This window comes from Anomalospiza imberbis, chromosome 1 (assembly GCF_031753505.1).
Source record: "Anomalospiza imberbis isolate Cuckoo-Finch-1a 21T00152 chromosome 1, ASM3175350v1, whole genome shotgun sequence".
Taxonomy (NCBI): Eukaryota; Metazoa; Chordata; class Aves; order Passeriformes; family Viduidae; genus Anomalospiza; species Anomalospiza imberbis.
Window position 1 is genome coordinate 138,619,717 of NC_089681.1, and position 21,268 is coordinate 138,640,984.

Below are 21,268 nucleotides of genomic sequence, written 5' to 3' on the forward strand. Positions count from 1 at the left end.
CACATACGATTACGTTAATCTCCCACTTCAAATCTCCCTTGCACAATTGCATACCACTGCTTTCTGGGTTTCGTTTAAAAGTCATAGAGTTTACTAACCACTTAATGAAGCTGCATTCCTTAAATCTCTGACAGATTATGTGAACTTGTTTGGTTTAGAAACATAAATTTGCCATTCCACTACCCCCTGCCCCAATGACATTTTAGTCTAAAGCGGGTGTGCTCGGGGCTGCAGGCAATGAAACACACCTCTCCTCAAAGCAACTCCCTCCATGGAGTGCAGAAACAGGAAGGCAGAGAAATGCACAGAGAAAGGAAGGAGCACTGCTTGCCTTCCCAAAAAAAAGAGAAGTTCTTTCCATCCAAGCTTATCTCTTTTAGTACCTTATTTAGTTTTAATTGGAAAGAAGGAGGTGAAGAATATGAAAATGCTTTGAAAGACCCTTGTGTAAGAGTCCTGGGTAATCGTCTGCATCAAAGATGACAATTTGCTGCATGGCTGATTTCATTTGAAAGGCTTTTCTGATGCTGTGTGTCACAGTGGCCAGCTGAAACTTTGAAAATGGATCAGGACATTGTAGCCCAGAGGAGGACAGAAAAGGTGCATCAACAGTATCCAACTTGCAGACAGGATGAGGTCGGTGTTCCTCCTCTAAAGTGAAAGGATATCCTACTTAGACCCTGCATCCAGGATTACAGCAGGCCATGCATTTTCTAGCTGGTGGCAGAAGAGGGGAAGCAGATGTGGACTTAATGACAGTTGTGCCAGCTGGCTTGTAATAGCAGCAGGCTAAAACCAGAGCACGAACGGCCCCAGATTCCATTCACCTGACCAACAAGCCAGCCCAGCGTTTCTGATGAAGTCTCAGCACAAGCACCACAAGCTGTCGGCAGCGTTCTCCCGTGAGCATTAGCAAACCCAGGCACAATTCAGTGTGCACACAATGAGCTTCCAAGTTTGAAATGATGCAGCTGACGGGTGTTTAAGCACTAACCACCTCTGTGTTCCAAGGCTCAAGATTTATGGCGTTTTGTTCCATGAGCACTAAAGAAAAAAAAACTCTAACTTTCAGAGCTCATTCCCATGATTTCTATTAAACCCATATATCAGTATGTGTCATTCACCAACACAAAGTCCTGTTAGTCATGCTTCCAAGGAAAATGTCATTATTGCTGCTTCTTAAGCTACTGAATGATAGAAATCAGACCACAGATTTTGTTTTATCAAGTTTGAGGTATTTGCCAGTCCTGCTGATTAGGATATAATTCAACAGTATTTTACACAACTCTGACATGTTTTAGTTATTGTGCCTAGTTAAAAGTCCGAAGATTGCTATTAAATGAAAGAGAAAGAAGGTTATTACTAAATCAGTGGTGTAACCTTTGTGAGTTGCTTTTCATCTCCTCACAGACATTACAATGAGAAAACTTAAATGAAAACCAGAATAGGCAATACAAGGAAGTCATGTAACAAGCAACAGTAATCCACATAGGTTATTCTCCCAAATGCCTAGTCAGTGGTCTCAGATAGCTCATGTGGTTGAAATGTGTAATTCAGAGCTACAAATAGTATGTTTATAAATCTGGACATGTCCAGTGCACCTTGGAAACAGCTGTGTGGGGGAAAAAAATAGCCAGCAGTATATGCGATTTCAGCTAAACAAGGCTGCAAACTGAATTATCTATTTCCTCTCACTGAACTGGAATACACAACACTGCGAGGCTCCCAGTAATCATTTTAAATGTAATTAAATCTAATTAGGATTAGATTTTAATGGTAATCTGGGGATATTACATTTGCATTGGTTATTCAGTGCATTGATTTACCCACCTATATGCTACAACACTTAAAATGGGAATTAAGGATCAGCTACCCTACATTATGACTTTACATCTCCATCAACATTACAGGCCAGATCTTAAAATATGCAACCTCTGATACAAAAAACATCTATGCATATGATTAATTTTGAGCATAGAGTCTTGCTCTGTGAAACTCAATACACAGTGCTTATGTTCTCCGTTGAAAAATCAAGTTTATGTGGGACTCAGGTATTAATTCGTGTAGAAGAAAATTTATTTACTTCATATAACATACTTATCCACAGGTGCTGCAAATTGCATTACATCTATTCCATAAATAACCTCCAAAACAAATGCAGTTTTTTCTTGCTTAAATCCCACGTTAAGGTACAAGTCATATTCCCCATCTTTTGTTCTCATCATCTGCTCCCCACACAAATCTAAACATACCATATGCATTTTCAAAGCCATTTTTCTCCAATCATATCAAGGGTTAACTGTTTCAGTAGGTTTGGGGTTTCTTATCAGGCAATGAGTGACTGTCCCTAGATATTTTCAGCAAGACATGACTAGCTAGATGGGCCTCCCTACTATTCCTCCTGCCTCTGGAAACCCAGAGCTGCTTCTTTTTCCTCATTATTCTCAATGTCTTGGAGGTTCATTTTTACCTAAAGATGTTTTTCCTCTGACACATCCTTTCCTGAGACTGATCACTTGCTGGACATATTTTACATCATCAGTTCAGTCACCCATCTAACAACAGTACCCAAGCTTGCACACTGGGAAGAAGCATGAATTAAGTAAAGGGATTGTAAGTGATCAGCAGCACCACAGCAGATGTGTCATTGCATCATCATCATCCAAAACCTTCAAATATAACATCTCAAATCTTCCTCTCTCATATCCTATGGGGATCCATTTCTAGAAAAATGCTCTGTATACGACAGGGGCAAAAGGAAGGGGGAAAATGCACCATATACTATTTTTCTCTCTCAGGAGAATATGTCAAAGAATTGCACAACACAGAGACCCATTTAATTAATGTACATCTACCAGCACTAATTACAGGCACGCTCTTTGAAACTGTGAGGAGTCTTTCTTAAGGCAGCACTACAATAACTTCTTGAACTACTGATTGTTTTTCTCAGGTTAATTTTTATCAGGAAACAAAATCTCTACTTAAAAATAAAATCAGACTCAAAATGAGTAAACATATTTCATATTGTATTTGGAGAAGCAGACATATTTTTATAAACTTCTGATGCTAAAACATATCTACTGAAGGCTTCTCAGCAGTGAAACAAAAAACTAGCAGAACTTCATACCAGCTTCCCAAAAACTATTTGCTCAGCTGGCAGTGGCCACCCAGGCATCCTCTAACTGGAGAAGAAGGAACTGCACAATATTTCACAGGCCACAGCATTTGGCACATGATCCTCTTGAAAGGCTAAGACAAGAACGAGTCCAATACTCAGATAAAACAAATAGATTCAGGTACAAGCAAAGCACTGCAGCACCTGCTCTCCTCCAACAGACCAATATTTCTGCTCAACACTTTTCTAGGCTAACTTCTGTCCTATTCTCATCTGTGAGGAGGATTCTCAGCCAAATGGCATAATTAAATGATCTGCTGTGTGTTGATTTGAAAAAAGAAATGCACACATGCTCAGACAGATTTATGTCACAGCCAGAAGGGTGAACTTCCAGCCCAATGCTGGAAAAGGTCCTCTGGGAATAATGGGACTTGTGTGTCACAGACACACAGTTTTGCAGTTTTCAGTTTGCAGCTCTCCGCTAAGGTTATGTCAATCCTCTTTACTATGTTTGACACAAGCAGTAAAACAATGGAGGTGTTTAGAAGAATTTAACTTCTTATCTGAATCATCCAGGGATTTCTTGGAAATGATTACTAGATGCTGACGGATAAAGGTAACTTAGGGTTCTCTAGTGGGACTTTGCATCTCACAGTAGAGTTTAATGAAGATTCCAGTAGCAAATCCTAAGATTTTAACTGAACACGGGGAGACTCATTTTTATACATCACACAGACTCTTCTTCATGAGATGCCAGTTTGCATATAGGTAACAAAAAGCCCTTTGGCTAAATACAGACATTGGAATAAAGTGTCAGTTAATAGCAACTTCATCCCACAAGTGTTTTTGACGATACAACCTAATGAAGAAAGATTATTTAAAGATTAGAGCACTGAAAAGGAAGAAAAAAGTGAAAAAGGAGAAAAGAAAAAGATCGACAAAGAAATTACAATGTTGTACAGAACTAAAACATCCAATTATGCTTTGATCTTGGTTTGAATTTTAAATGTTACTGTCATCACTATTTTCTATCACACAACTTCTTTCAGTGATTACTTGATATCTATGATATATGTCAAATGTACAGAAAAACAAAACATGTTATAGGTAAAAGTAGTAGCTTATTTTGCAGACATAACAAAGCCCATCTCTCAAACATTATTGAGAAGCCTGTCAACAAAGCAAATCAAGCACCAAGTGGAAATGAGGCATAATACTTAATTCTCTCAATCAGCATTTTCTTGCTTGCCAGGAACACCTCTCTTGTGTGGGCTGACAAGGTGCAAGCTAATTTACAGATCCAGGAGGAGTCAGCTATATCCAGACAGCACTGCTCTCACATTAATTAAGAGGAGACTGAAAAGTAAAGTTCACTCAGAAATGGTAGTGAAGTAAAAATACTCAAGAAAATGTTGACTGTTATGAAGAGCAAACAACAAAGCACTGGATCATCCTATCACTCAAATTAGTGTTGTTTCCAAATTAGAGAGTTCGGAAGTGTTATATCAAGCACGCAGGAAAGGTTACCTTGCCTGGCCCATGGAGCTGCCCAAGTTTTCTAGATGCTGTAAACAATTTCTGACTGAACTTACATGACAATACTCAAGGTATCCAAGATGCTGCTACTTAGAGCCTATAGAATTTATCTTGCATATTGTGCCTCAATTTTATCTGTCATTTATGCTGTTTAAAAATGACAGAGTGCAGAAAAGAACCAGTCAGCATTTCACATCTCCTGCCTTACACACTCTTCCAGAGTGGGGTGCAATGCTCTGCTCCAGGCTTGAACTGAGGCAGGCAAATGTCCAGAGGATGAGGGCATCCTCATGGGCTTCACAGGCTGAAGGACCCTCTTCCTACCTGACATGTAGGACTATCTCCTATAATTCTTCTTCTGTTCTATGGCATACACTGTCTAAGAGCCTGGTATTATTTAGTGTTTTCTAAAGCAGATTTCAAAACAATATTTTCTAATTAACTACATTTTTTTCCCTACTTATCCACTTTTTATATTTACTACTCTCCTAATATCATTCTCAGTCACAGAAAAATTCTCAAGAACCTGTGCAGTTACAACACATGTTAAACTAATATTTTACAGGATAAAGAAAGTAATGGGATGAAGCTAACTGAAGCTCCCCTTATATGCTTTTGGAGCAGAATCATTAATAAATAATTAAAATAATATCAGTACCTCACTTTAAAATTAAATCAGAACACAAACACTGCATTAATATTGCTTTTTCTTTGAAATGTGTTTATTTACTCTAGCTGGCTAAAAGAAGGACTGGTTTTCTTGCTCTCTCACCCCTTTCCACAAGTGATCAAAGATGTTTGTCATGTTATAACATTTACCCACAACAGCAGGGAGTACCTCAGCAGTGTGCTCCTTTCAGATCACTTATGTCTGCTGGAGAGATGGCTCCTTTAAAAAGAACTCAGTGTTTGGTAAATCAGGTCTTCCACTGACCCGTTCTCTTTGGATTCTCAGAGCACACAACCTTAGATCCTGTCTTCCTCGAGAGAAGCATGCTGTTTCTCAATCTCAAACTGATTAATGTTTTTCACATCATGCCTCCATGATACCAATAGTCTTAACAGTAAAGCAAAGAAAAACATTCATTTAGCAACACATAAGCTTTGGGTATAGCATCAAAGAAGAAAAATAAACCAAAACCCCATATGTTTTGAGTTGTCAAAGGATATGTGCATGATTTAGACATCACCAAAGACTCTTTCAAAACCAAGCAGTCTGTGGCTTAAAATTACTTTTTCCTTTGCCATCCATTTCCTTTGGCCTGCCAGGAATCTCCTTTGCTTTCATTCTGAGCTGCTTCCCTTTTATGACACCACCCATAGGCTCAAAAATTGAGAGATCAGCCTATATACATTGCGTATGGATCTGCATAGTAAAATACAGCCTCAGCAAGAATTTAAAATATAATGACTAATTAGAAAAAGAAACTTCTTTTTATAATTCATTCTACATTTGATGCAAAGTACCTACCTGAACATGTCTCCTAAGCCTTTCAGCATTCCTTTCTTTGCCTTAATTTTATCCTTCTCTTTATCTCGGTCTTTCTTCTTTTCCTTTCCAGTTTTTTTTCTGTCACCTTTATCTTGGCTTCCATTCATGTGTCTCTCTAATGAGTGGGATGGTTGGTCACTTGCTGTGGACACAGATTCTCTACCAGATCTTGAGCTCTCCTCTGTGTCTTCCTCCACTGAAAGCACATATTAAGAAACATCAGTGACATACGAACAAACAAAAAGGGTAGACTTTTTGGTATATTTCATAATGTCTTTTGAAGCAGGATATATGCAAAACCACAATAAACTCTGCTTTTTTTTTTTTTAATCAGTATCTGCTTATATGTTTTTCAAGAGTGTTCATTAGGAGTATTAAACTCATAAAAGCAAGGAATTCACCTTTGTAGACCATTCTGCAAAACACAATTTGCACTTTATGGGTATTCTGGATAATGTATGGATTAATAAAAAGGATTAGCAAAGTGATATTAATTGGCCCATTTTGTTTCAGTATCTAAATCACTTGAGGAGAGATTTAGAAATATCTGCAAGAAATAACAACAGCAGTGCAGCATGCCTTGTCCATAAATTCTTAGTAATATTCTCATAAAAATATGAAAGTCATTAGGGAGTGTTAACCCTCAACACAAGCCATAATAGACTTTTTTTCTTTTGCAAGTAACATAATAGTTTTGTTATGCTTCTTCATTTCCTGGAGCCATTTAGAACACATCATGCACTATGATTGTTATTTTTGGTGTTATTATTGGTTGAGATGGGGCAGCCTTGGGAGGATGAGGTGGCGAGATTTCACCCAGTGGAACAAGTAAAATACTTTAAAGGCAGATAATATGTTCCTTCTCTGTTTCTAATTCGAGACCAGGAGTCCTAAAGCACACCCAAGGTTAGATTTAACATTCCACATGTATTTCAGAAAGTTTGAAAAAAAATTACTAAAAGGAAAAAAATCCACTGAAAACCTGAATACTGCTTCAGTAGTTTAGTAAGAAAGAAATAAAACACTTCAAGCTGGTGGGTCAGAACACAGCACTGCGTGCCTTGTGAAGCTGGGACTTTCCATGAGTTCTAACATTTTATATCATCACATTTAAGTAGGGCTCCAACCATCTCCCAGCTTTCCAACAGACTGCACAAAGCAGCAATTAGGATCACAGATGCATACTTAGCATTGCCTCCTGTAGTTCCAATGAATACAAAGGCTCCAAACAACTTCTGGCAGTAAAATTTGAAAAAATACAGTCTTGCATTATATATAAAGTCTATGGGAAAAAAACTTTGTACTCTCTAAGATTTTGAAATGGTCATGGCTTATAGAAGGGAAAAAAAGGGGTTTTTTGTTTCACTTCTTTTTACTACTTCTTAATACTCTGCTAATATTGCTCAAGATCTCAGCAACTCTTCTACAGCCACCAGAAGAGTGTAATTCTTAAGAAATTTCTCATCTGTAGACTACTGTAGAATATAAACTTGCTTTTCTTAGTCATCATTCATCTTCACCTTACAAGTAAATCATTGAACCTGAAAAGTCTACAAATCACTGACTGAAAGCCATTCAGTGTAATGTCTTCTCTCTCTCAGAAACTTGCTTTCAAAATACTCTTTATTCCTTAATATCACAATCCATACATGTGCCTAATAGACTTTGCACTTATTCACCAAGTATCAAGTTTTCTAGAAACATTCTCCAGCCCTGGATGATCACACAGACATATTTCAAGAACAATATACCATGTCAGATACATCTCAACATTAGTAACTATTTTTGAATCTTAACTAGCACACTGAAGTACAAACCACCACAGTGGCCAGGCCTCGGCATTTAATTCAGGACTGCTATGAGTAAAACAGATGATACAGCTTCTCAACTGTAGAAACAGTTTTAATACTCATGTTATTATATTTTAGGAAACTAATAGTTCCTACACATGCCTCTGTACTAGCTGTTCTTGTACTTTTTTTGGTCCCAGCACTTTTAATCAGTATCTGGAATGATATTTAGTTATTATTAAAAGAATTGTGGAAAAACACTTTGGAATAGAAATGTTAATTTTTTACATGTTAATTTATAGCTACAATCTGTTCTAACTAGACATTTAAAAGACTGTACTTGCAAATGAATATAATTAGCAAAAAAAAAAAAAAACTATGAAATTTCTGACAAATTTTGAGATCAACTGTTTACTTGGAACTTCACTAGTAGAATTTTAAAGATTAATCAGTTTTGACCTATGTTTGCTTATATTCACATAACAATACATTAAATAAATCATAAATATATATGTATTGTTTACTGTGCTATGCTGAGCTGTGGAACAACTTGTCATAACAGTGTGTTGTGGTTTAGGAAGGGTACTCCCCAGCTTGGTGCTCCTACTCAGACTCTCCAAAACATGTGCCACCCACTCTCTCCCCCTCCCTTCCCTTTGCTCCTGCAGCAGGATGGAGAAAACAGCTGGAGGTACAAAAGGTAAAGATCAGGGGTTGAGATGAGAACAATTTACAGGAAACAGCAACGAGATAAGAAAACCAACAGTAACAGTAACACTACAAATGAAAGAGCACACAAGGACAGAATGACTGGCATGCAAGTTCTCACCCCTGACAGCACCCGACTGGTCCCTCCACAACTCTAGAGCACCTGGTCCCCATCCCTGGAAAATGATGTGAGGTGGTATGGAATAACCTCCGGGTCCTGGCCATGCCCCCTCCTGGCTACTGCAAAAGTCAGCCCTTTCCTGGCCGGAACTAGGACTACTTTTGAACAAAGCTTTCACTTACTATTAATTTTGCATGTTCCACGAAGAGCATTGTCTCATTTCTACATTAGTGTTGCAATTAATATTTGTCTATCATACACAGTTTGCTTGCAATTAACTCAGTAGCTTAGACTGAGGCCTGGGAATTGGGATGCCTGTTCTCCTGGAGTAAACACTGGTCTCTCTACTGGACTAAATAGATTTCCAGTTCTCTTAAAAGGACCCAACATGAAGAAGCTTGTTTCACTTTTATGCAGTGCAGTCATCCTGCAATTAACATACACATAATTACTAGTGTTTAGAACAAATGCAAATGCTTCTCAATTAAAATTCAAACCCAGGCTACAAATGAAACTTCTAATTTTTGTTATGTTGCAGTAATGACATTAGGTTACTGCAAAATGCAGGATGTATTTGTTTTGGTGCTGTTATTTCCTTTTTTTTTTTCCTACAACCTCCTGCCTCCCCATTCAGGATGCTGAAGCCAAAAAATTAAATTGAAGTATACTTTAAACATCAATTAAACTGAACACTAGTGTCATTTCACGAACCACACTGCAGTACAGAGAACTACACAAACAGGTATTATGAAGCTGTTCTCCTAATTAGCCCATAAAATGGAAAAGATGCACATGAGGAATCAAAGCTATTTAATGTGAAACTATTTTGCCACTAAGCTTCTAGGCCTCTTATTGTGATATTTAATACAGCCCTAGATTCCAGCAATTAAGATTCAGCAAAAGATTAGAAAGATTTGTTGATCTCCCCCAATCAAAATGCCTTGCTCTTCTTCACGACACTGAAGATAAACATTTTGCTTCTAGTCAGCTATTTCAAGTATTAAAGAAAAAACAAAAAAAAAAAAGAAAAATTATCTGTAAAAGCTGAACACCCACACCTCTTTCCACAACTATTGCTTCTTCACAGCCATTAAAACTCACACACATCTTCCCAAATACTTAAAATGTTACCTCAGAACCAGTCAGTGCCATCCGATTTTAATCCTACATTTAGTAATTTAATAGCATATTGTTCCAAGGACATTTCAGCCCCTTTGTCATATATGCTACCTGTATTCTTTATGGCTTTTGATGTTAGGAACTCCTCTATACAATACACTGCAGTGCTATTATTTGCTAATCCAAAGCAGGTCACTGACTGGAAGACAAAGAAACACTTCTAGCACCGAAACACTTGGAAAAAGGCAAAAAAATTCAAGTAAGACAAATGGCTACATCCTCAAGGGCATCACCAAACTGACCACCAGCATGTTTCTCTGGGTTTTATAATGAGAGAAAGTCACATTCTAATTTCAAACAATTATGGAATAATTAAATACAATTTAAAAAAAACTTAGGCAACGTCGTTATGGCAGCAGTGAGGCATTAGTTACATTAGATCCAGACTGTTAAACTCCTACGTATTCATATGTGCCCAAACTTTGTCCAGCTGAAGACACCATTTGGTAAATTCTCTGGAAGCCTAAGTCCATACAGAATTGACACAAAGTGGAGCAGACTGCAGTGCTTTGAGGTTTAGTGCAGATACAGACGTTTTCACAAAGACAGGCGACATAGGGCTGGAACAGCTCTTAAGCTCCCACAGTCACCATGAGAAGCAAAAATCCTCAAGTTAGGATCATATTTACAGAAAAATGGACATGTAGTAAATGAACCAGCCTAACCTTCTGGAGCTAAAGAATGAGGTCATCTTTGTGGATAAAAAAGCTGATGTTGCAGGAAGAAAGAGGAAGCAGAAAAGTTGCTGACAAACATGGGGGTGTCAACCAGAGTAAAATGACGCTTACGGCATCTACCAATTAGATTATGAAAAAGACGTGTGCCTGTCTCGTAAACAATGTCGAGACACCAATCAAAAGATGCGTGGACAAAGTGGAGCTACCAATCAAACAATGCATGACAGTGTAGACCACAGTAATAAATAAATATAAGCAATGTTTAGAAGCACAACAAATGGCTTTTGCTTGATTCATGTTGAATTGCACAAGAGTCCTTTGTCTTCTCTCTTCACTCAAGGACTGAATTCTGTCCAATCAAATTATTATATTTGCTTTGGTATTCATCTGCTTCTATGAATCTGGCACTTCAGATCTTTCTTAGATGTTTTATTACCATATGTGGAAGCTATTAGAACACAACAAAATGCATAGTTCTACACATACAGCTTGGTCGCACTTTGCTGAGCCCTTCTTTACCATGTGGGATCTGACTATCTGTGGGATCCTTGCTCTTGCTGTCTCATGACATGAGATGGCTCTGGGTCCACTGCTGCAAGACAACTTCATCCAGAGATGAGGGCAAAGACTCACCCCATGACATTTTGATTTCAGCCAGCAGGCTTTGTCTGGTCCCTGCATGTGCTGATTTTGGCTGGCGTAGGGTTATTTTTCTTCACAGTGGCTTTTATGGGACTGTTTTGGATTTGTGCTGAACACAGGGTTGATAATATAGAGGTGTTTTTGTTATTGCTGAGCAGGGCTTACACAGAGACAAGGTCTTTTCTGCTTTTTGTACGGCCACAGTGGCGAGGAAGTTGAGGATGTATAGACTGGGAGGAGACACAGTCAGGACAGGTGGCCCCTGCTGACCAAAGGGATATTCCAGACCACATGGCATTGTGCTCAGTGTATTAAGTTGTGGGTAGAAGGAGGAAGTTGGGGACATTTGGAGTGATGTCTTGATGGTGTTTGTCTTCCCAAGTAACAGTACAGATGATGGGGCACAATTCTCCTGGGGATGGCTGAACACTTGCCTGCCTATGGGTAGCAGTGAATTAATTGTTTTGTTTTGCTTGTGTGTGTGGCTTTTGCTTTCCTATGAAGCTGACTATATCTCAATCCAAAAGTTTTCCAGCTTTCACCCTTCCAATTCTCTGCCCCAGTCCCACTGGTGGAGGAGTGAGCACGCAGCTGCCTGGGGTTTGGCTGCTGCAGGAGTTAAGCCACAACACCGCTGCTCCCATGTGAAGGATCCAAAGGCTCCAAATATTTCCTTGCTACTTTCTATGCATTGCATAAACAAGCTTAAAAACCCTTACCAGAATCTCATAAACCTATACTCACCTTGAAAGCACTTCACAATAACTGTTTCACTATATTTTTGAGCAAGTGAAGTTAAACCATCTGTAACTTCTGGATAAACTCTGGATATCTGAAGCCTCAAACCAGGATATTGCTATCAGTGGGCTCACACCAACAAGGTCTTCTATAAAAACATGGTCTTATGTCCCAAAAGAACACAGGCATGCAATTTGTAAGAATGAGCAGGATCATCACACATTTTCTCACACTTATTCTTCTACTGGCCAGAAATAGATTGACAGCCAGCAGCACCACACCAGCATTTAGCCTCACTACTGTGTGAAATTGTTAGGTGCTGGAAAAGCAAAGCAGAATTAATTCCATCTGTAGCTACCTTTAAGAAATGTGACTAGCAAAATTATCTCCCTTGCAGCCTCAAAAGACTCTTAAAAAGATGCAGATTAAAAAAAGAAAAAATGCCAAGAGTTTTTAAAAAATGAAATAGTGGTTACAGAAGTAACTTATAAAAGAGTATTAGGGAATGATGCTTATGAAACAGAATTTCTGAAACTAAATAACTTTTTGAAGAGAGAAAAATTCCTTTTCAAGCCTTCATTAAATTCAGGCTAAATACTTTACTACTTCAACCTCCCCATCATCATCTTCATTCATAAACTTCTAACTAGCTGCAGGTTGATTAAAAAAAATTCTGCTGGTGTGTGACAAGTTGAAAGTAGTACAACATGAAGGTTAAAAATTCAATGATTTTAATACAACCCCTGATTGAGGTAATTTACCATTCATACTATTTTCATTCAATATGAGTTGTCATTTTACCAGCCCATTCTTACATAGTTCAATAATGATAAGGTTAGCTTTGAAGTGATTCTTTTATGTTAATGACATTCTCCACATGTTGGGTCATACTTCGGGTTAAAGAACTGAAAATGTAAATGAATGCCCATTAGGGTGGGTAATAGCTGATCATTAACTTTATATTTTATTAGATCTGCCAACCTCACTCATTCTAATTAAAGGACAGTGATTTCTTTTTATCCCCCCCCAACACTACAAACGTACTATTTCAAAGTTAGATGCATATATTTTTGTAACATAAATTGAGTGGGTTTGCCTTTGTACCTAAATTTTTTTTCTAGTTTACATTAGTACATTAATTAGCCATCTAACAGAATATTTTCAACAGTAATTTAAGTAAGCACATTCCCAATAATCTTATTCTCTTATTTTAGAAAGGAAGAAAGCTGCAGAGTGCAGAAAAAACCTAAATATTGATGAAGTTAGTTCTATTCTTTTAAATTTCTAAAATTATGTTCTACTACTTTAGTCACTTTCTAAAGGAATTAACCTCTGCCATTAACACTCATTATGCAAAACAACAGTTTACTTACAAGTTTCCATGCCTTCATCATCATCATCTGCTACAGGTTTATCGTATGATTTGTCTATGGCAGCTCTGAAGCTTTCGTTGCAGCCTCGTCCTCGGATAATTCGTGGGCGTGGGCGGTGGAAAGGAATGTCACCGTTCAGAGTCACCTCAGCAACAGCTGTCTGCAAGCTTTCTAAGGAGCTGGATTTCTTCAGACCTAATGAAGGCCCCACATCTCTGGTTGGGGAACCTTAGTGATTTAAAGGGGGAAAAAAGTAATTAGAGTTAGTATTGAGAACAGCATGCTTGATTATGCATATCCATCCTGAAAGTCTTTGGGGACACACTTAACATTATTCACATCATCTCTCAGTAATCTGTAGGGAATTCTCCACAGATTTGTTGGTCTCAGAAGCAAATGAGTATGTCAAGTCACAGTCAATGGAACTGACAATGTTAGCAATGTCTGGCTTTTCAAATCAGTGAAGAGAGACCAACATCCATTACTATTATTTTACACAATTTAAATGACAAAGAAATCACAGGGCTTAAAAAACTTAGCTCATACAACCAGCACAGATGCATATCTAACGGCATCTAACAAAATAATTAACTATTTTTGGTTTGAGCAGAAAATTTCCTCTGTACTAGCAACTGATGAACAGAGAGCAGATTATGGGCATGAATCCTACCATGTTTAGTGCAACAGTCTTGCAAAGTAGCCTGACCTCCAGCTTCAAGGAACATGCTGTTTGTCTGAGCTTTAGAGACTTGCATCAAATTGCTAACAATTTCATAATTAAATGCTTCTGAGAAGTATCAGCTGACTTGCTCAGATTATGTGAAATTGCTTAACAATAATCTGTGGAAAGGACCCAGTAAAATAGGCAATACCAGTTACCCAACTGGAAAATGAACACACTCCTGGCAGTCATGGGGAGTGACTGTTAGGGCAGCACTACTACAGCTGGGGCTGAGGGCAGCTCTTATCACTGATAAGAGGACAGCATGTCCAGAGATGTGCCAAGGAAGCCTCAGGCAGTGTTCTGCAAGTCTTTCTCCATCCAGACTTCACTTCTCAGGTTTGTGGGTTAAATGTAGAGCCTTTGTTCTTAGACTACCACGTGCACAGCAAATCACCTCACAACTGCACAATTAGACCTCAGGGAAAAAAAAAAAAAAACAACCACCCCATTTTATTGATTTTATTCAATAGTCAAGCAAGATGAGGTGGGACAACATCATCATGGCTACATTTCCTGAAATTATGAGACCTTCACTTGTAATATGAAATTTGTACTTTTTCTCTACCCAAAGGGAGCACAAAAGAGAACTGTTATGGCACCACAACAGTCCCAGGTGGTAGGCTGTTACCTAGTTGACATCAGCATCCTTATCTGGCAAAAATAAATTTCACAACCAGCCACCACTGAGAATCAGAGCCAAGGTTTGAATCCCCAGGAATACCGAAACTCTTAACAGTACATTAGTAAGCATAGGTGTGAATAAAGGTGTAATAAAGGAAAGCTACCTCTTTTAAGCATTCATCTCAGAATAATACAGAGTTCTGAAGATGGTCCCTATTCTGGTAGATACTAGGAGACAGAGGGGAGACCGCATCTGTCACTGCTCTTTATGAGAAGTATGTGAAGTTACCTTAAATTGGGGAAAACTGCTACTGCACTACTAAAACTATTCAGTGTTAGTTGGGGAGGAAAGGGGTTGTTTGTCCCCCACAGAAGAGATGCTGAACAGCAGCATGGCAGATTTTCTCCACATCATTTGTTACCTTGGTATGAGATGAAGCAAGGCAGTGAATGCTGTCGTTTTCTATTCAGCTATTAAAAGTCTGAGCAATTACATTAAACTGAAATCCCTCAGATCAAATAAATTCAAACAGCAGCTGTCAAAGTATTTCCCTTCAGCTGCACTACTGATAAGATTAACTTGTAAACAGATACAAACCAAAAATCTACCCTCCCAGGTCTACACAACTCCTGCAGTTTGGTTCCCCCAGCAGTCTGTAGTCCTGCTGCTTGGACCCTTGGTCAGAAATAAATGCACCCCAACAAATGAGAAATGTTTTCTTCATGAATTCCCACCTCCCAGAAGAAGCCACCCTCTCACACACAGCCTGTACTTATTAGAGGGCTGAGGGTTGTGAGGATGGTTGGGGGCAGAGCACAGGGCCAGCTGGGACCAGAGAGGGTTGGTGGCTTCCCAGCTGTGCAAACAAGCTGCAGTCAGGAATTGCCAAACTTCTCAAAATGGCCTGAAGTCTAAGGTGAGTGTTTTACAGAACATTCTCTCTGCCAAGTAAAAGCACTCCAATTTAGACAGTGCCCTATAAAACTGTCCACTTTCTAGTCCATGGTTAAATCTGCTATTCCTCCACTAATGCCTGCAGTACACAAGAAATTAGACTTTATTTTGCTTTTTATTTTTCAAGATTGTATTTTTTAATTGTCTACGAGACAGAAGAAAAAGGATGTAACAACTTGTAGGAAAAAAAAAAGAGGAAATGGGACAATCATATATAAACCAGCTGTTTGACAGATCCAATTTCATATACAAAAGGAAAGGGTGTCCTCTTACATAGCAACTTACTGTAAACCTCGTTATTGCACATTCTGCTTTGTAACCTTCCAAATGAAATGCTCATATATCTTTTCCTAATTACTGAGTGGCTCTTTTTGTAAACAGTAATTACAAAGAAGGCATTTATGTGCCCATTTGTGTTCATAAAGAACATTTAAAAAAGTTCAATTTCCTGACACCCAATATAGATCTTTGTGAGAACTGTATTTATGTAAGCTGTGTTTTCCCAAAGGATATCCCATCTGGGATATGACCTAATGTTGAATACCATAAAACTAATAATGGATTACATAAATGATAAGAATATTTATTGAACTTGGGTGGCCATGAACACAAATGTGAACAGGTTGCAGAATCTGAAATGGGGAAATCTCCTCTCACAAGCAGTTTTGTTAGTGTGATCACAGACTATGTATATTTTAATACCTTCACTATCCTCTATGGCTACTTCATAGCAAATCTACTATTCCAAAAATATACAGGTGTCCCTGTATATAGTGTGTTATGAATTTATTACTAGAATTCACCAGTCAGAAAGTGAGTCGTTTACCCATAATCTGGTAAACACCAGCAAACTTTCTTTAAAATGGATTCTGTTTAAAATTTATGAGTCACATCAAAACGCTGTTTTCTAAATACAAAAATGTCAGCATTTTCTTCCGGCCTTTACAGCACTGGTGGTAATCATCAGAAGTGTTATCTGCTCAGAATGAGCTCTACTCCTATTTTGACACCTGAATTTAAAGCAGAAAAAACGAGAGGAAAAGACACATCTACCTAAAGCATATTTATATGACTGAGGATGAAAGGGATTCTTTTATCATTTTTAAAATTTGAAGTTTATCAAAATCTCCCTTTCCAACGATTTTCTTAACAAATATCCTTTGAGGTAGATTCATCCCTCTGTATCCCAGCAGCCCTCCTGCCGTGACTGCCACCATGCATCCTCCTCACAGCCCGGCAGTGCCCAAACCTGTCCATCTCCCAAGGGCTTTGTGACCTGCCAAGCACAGCCCCTGTCCACCACACATGTCCCTCCACTCCCTGTGTCCCCAGCTGGCCAGTCCTTGGGGACAAGGGCCAAGCCTTGCCCTCCCAGCCATGCAGCCACCCCTTGTTCATGCGTGACTGCGCAGGTGCCTCTCCCACAGCACACACACCTAGGAGACACTGAGTACACAGACATCACACAAAGCCTGTGTGCTGCTCCCTATCCCAAGTCCTTTGTTTCTCCCTTGTGCTGACACTGTTTAACAACTCACTGTGCCTCCCCTTATCTCACCCTAAGGTAATTATTTATACAGTGACACAATCCGCTTGGGCGATTTGCAAAGGCAGAGCCCATGGTGTCAAGGGATTTATAATGTTTTGTCCAGTGGCTAATTTTAGTCTATAAAGCAAATTTTTCATCACTACATTCTTTTAAATCATTTAAAATTACAATTTTTCTTTCTTTCTGAAAAATTAGTTTTATGAGCTGTCAAGTCAAACGCTACCTGCAACTGATGCCAAAAACTTCTCTGGATTTCATTAAACCAGTTTTGCAAAGGCATGAAGTCTACTTTCTAAACACCTTCTTGAAGGACATTATCAGTGAGTCTATTTACTTAGTAATATCTGCTCCATTACATTTGATAAATTTTCCCATTTCTAGTTCAGTTCAGACACTGAGAGATTAACACTTCATCTGGGGAAGGCAGGAGAGGAATAAAGCAAGAAATTGCATCAAAACCAGTTTAATTTTGATTCTGTTTAATAAAAGTTTATTAAAAAGCATTGTGTAAAAATAAATCAATAAATAATTTAAATAAATGTTATTTGATTTTTTTCTTTTTCATTTTCATAACATACATATGGAAAATTAACCACCTAGAGCTACAGTATGCTTGGGACTCTATAAATGAGCCATGCTCAATTGCTACTGAATATAGTTCTAACCTCTAGGATGAACTGTAAACACTGCAAGGATTAGGTACTTCTAGTGAACTATAGAAAGAAAAATAATTAAAAAACTATTACAGTAACTAGAGCAGGAGAGTTCTGTGCTCTCCTTTTCAGCCAATACTATTAAATCCAACTGTGACAGTAACAGAGTTTGTTTTTATCTTTTCTAAAGTAAGTATTGTTGAAGTTTTCTGGCTTCTAGAGTTCATTAAAGCATAGTTCACCACACATTTAAAGCTTTTATTTTTCTTAAAACCAGACAATTTTTAAGCCAAACTACAGTAAGTGGCTTGTTTAACAGCTACATCCATCTTCAGTAATGGGAGCTATCTAGTGTTTATATACAAAATCTGGTTAAAAGCACGCAAGATAAATAAAATAGAGGTACAGCAAAAGGTGTTTTCCTTTTTTCCAGCCACTGAAAATTTTTTCCGGCACATTTGCTGTGCACAAAATATGTAACTGCCAGGTCCAGACAGCATGGTCATGCTCTTTCACCCAAGTTGTCCAACTTGTCTGCTTTTTTTGGAATTTAATCCAGGTGTTACACATAAAGGAAAACTACACTCAGTTCATACCACTCTCTACTGATACCACCAAAACCACTATGCACTATGCAAAACCTGAGGATTGTATTTTACTACAACACATGGGTTTTACACCTTTCTAATCACATCCCATTCAACTACACAGGTTAACAAGAAAATGAAAAATAATTTATAATAATTTTGAGTTAGGTCTTTAACTTGTTTTTATGTGAATAATGCTTAGAGGTGAAGGCAGTTCCTAAGCACCAATTATTAGCACAACCATTAACACAATTCATACATTCACACTCTGATGGCTTTCATCCTCCAAAACATTCATACATTTTGATTTTGTTTACTCATTCTTTTTTTGCAAAGCTGCAAGTCTGTGGCCATATTCTGCAACGTTTTAAAAGCTAGAAGACTTATCCGTTCAAATAAAAATTATAATTTTTTCACTGGATTACTTACAGCTTTTGAGTATTCCCACTCATGTTATACAGTCCAGTTAAACAGAGATGCAGTTGTGAATTAGTAAATGTAAATTCTGTATTGAATGCACTACTCCTCAAATCATGCTAAAATAAATAATATTTTCAGGTTAAAAAGGTGAATTGTTCCTAATTAGAGCTAAGTAATGTTATGGTATCCTCTGGATCTAGCCTAATTAAAATAGCATTCTATAGGTCAAAAGCTAACTTATATTAATAAATCATAGAGGTTCATAATTGCAGTTGGTGCATTATTTTAATTACTAATAAAAAATATGCCTTGAAAGCTATTTCCCATTATCATTTTGTGAAACATTACAATGAATGGTATGTGGAAAAGATTCTATTTACATATTCTTTTGTTCTGTTGCGGTGCTCATGTTTCAGCTCCAAAAGCAAATCAACTTGCACAAAAAAATCTCCAACTCAATGCACAACATGTATCTGATGACCACTTAAGGCAAAGGCAGCAGTTTTCTAATTAAAATAATTATTTTCAAGCACTGTGTTAGCACTGTAATAGCCAAACACTCGATTATTCTAAATCATCTGTCTGTGCACTACAGTTTGAAGCTAGGAGGAGATTTTCCAAGATATTTTTTGAAAGGACAAAAAACCCCAAAGAACTCTGAATATTTATGAGTTTAAAGTGTAGAAACAGGTGTCTGCCTACAATCACATGCATGACCTGGCTGAATATGCTACCCTAAATACTTATCTCTATAGAAAAATTTCCTTTTTCTGTATGACTTGATTATTCACAATAGAAAGCAGCCATGCAAGTACTGGAATATTCATGTTTTCATGCAATTTGACTGGCAGTTCTGTAATTGTGGTAAGCTGCTTTGACCAAGGTTTCTATAGCAACAGCCTTACTGTCAATTCTTACCTGTTTTCTGGTCATCCATTGTACTGAGCTTAGTCTCGTCAGCTACTGTTAAAAGGTAAATGCATAACGGTTAGCCCAGTTAGTGCCCATGCCCCACATGCACTCAACATTCCTCCTGGTTTGCAAATTTTCTTTTCAAGTTAGGGGACCTTAGAAATGTCCTACTTCATGCAAATAAACTGCAAGAGTAAGCAAACATTCTGGGTAGAAGTGGCAGCAAACTAGTAACCTTCATGCAGTCAGTCATTCACATCACAGGCAGGTACAATATGTTATTGACACGTTAGCACACGGCACTAGTCAAGACAAGTCAGCACCTCCAACCTGACTGCAGCCTGAGGATGTTTGTGAATTAGGGATTGTAGGCAAGACACAACTATTGCAAAGGAGGGAATTGCATTATATTGCATTATTCTGAGTAGGGAATTCTGTGTGTTTAAGCCATCAAAACTCACTGTTTGAGGTTACTAGAGTCTGCACTTCAGAATCTAAATTCAATGGCAGAAAAATTGATGGGCTTGTTAGCAATTACTTATTCTCAGTTGGTTTATCAGTTAAAATGATCACGGTGACTGCCTGTCTTAGACACTGCTACTTTATAGGGCTTCTGATATAAATATTAAAACTTGGGTCTCAAACAGATGTCAGACCATTTTCTAATTCTGAATTCATCTACAAAATGAGAGACTATGAAAGACCTTCAAGGCTAACTGCATTATAATCATGGACTGAGAATAAACCCAGCTACCCAGAACCACAGCGTGGTACAGTTTTACACAATCATTCGCTATGGATTGGTAAATGCATTTTTCACCTCCATTTTAATAAATACTGTTTACTGCATTTAGGTATAACCACATATCCAGAGGACGATGATATTTGAATGTATGGACATTTACAAACAACAAACAACACCCAGGCCACTTGGCCATTCAAGTTAGTACTTTACTACCCACATAAAGTAGACATTATGTGCAGTACTACTGCACATACACAATCTGTTTGGAATTATAAAGTCTATATACTTACAACATGAAAATCAGGTTCAAATTAAAAAAAAATTGAAAAAACATCACTCACTACCTAGATCCATGCTTTTGGATTTTCGTGTTTTAACAAACTCCAACTGACTGGCATCTGAAAATTGCTTTGTACGCTTTTCTGACATGCTCTGGCGTCCAAAACCCTCTCGCTGGAAGGCAAGTACTGGATCAACATCTGGACTAAGAGTGCTGTAGGAAGGGAAAAAAATCATGCGAACATTTATCAAGATCACGCAACCTTTCACTCTTCAGAGAAAATCATTTATTTAGCACGTGACTTCTACCAACGATTAAGTTCACAGTTTTAAATACACCCCTGCAAGTATTCAGTTACACACACAATGGATTTGTTTTACTACATTAAGCAATTCTAGTTAAAAAGTATCAAGAAATTCACTTACAGTTTTAACAAAAGATATCCACATCT

The 21,268-nt window shown here is 37.9% G+C and overlaps 1 protein-coding gene across 17 annotated transcripts in view; it reads right to left on the reverse strand.

Annotated features, from left to right (window-relative positions):
• The window catches only part of PARD3 (par-3 family cell polarity regulator), a 445,891-nt gene that overhangs the window by 131,873 nt on the left and 292,750 nt on the right, over nucleotides 1-21,268 (reverse strand). For 11 of the 17 annotated variants that reach the window (XM_068173465.1, XM_068173422.1, XM_068173519.1 and 8 more), the window contains 4 exons: nucleotides 20,879-21,030; nucleotides 19,799-19,843; nucleotides 13,372-13,599; nucleotides 6,123-6,339 (listed from right to left, as the gene is read on the reverse strand). In XM_068173465.1, the coding sequence (XP_068029566.1) occupies nucleotides 6,123-6,339; nucleotides 13,372-13,599; nucleotides 19,799-19,843; nucleotides 20,879-21,030 (642 nt within the window). The remainder of the gene's footprint in view (nucleotides 1-6,122; nucleotides 6,340-13,371; nucleotides 13,600-19,798; nucleotides 19,844-20,878; nucleotides 21,031-21,268) is intronic. The other 6 variants (XM_068173528.1, XM_068173447.1, XM_068173386.1 and 3 more) reach the window with 3 other exon arrangements.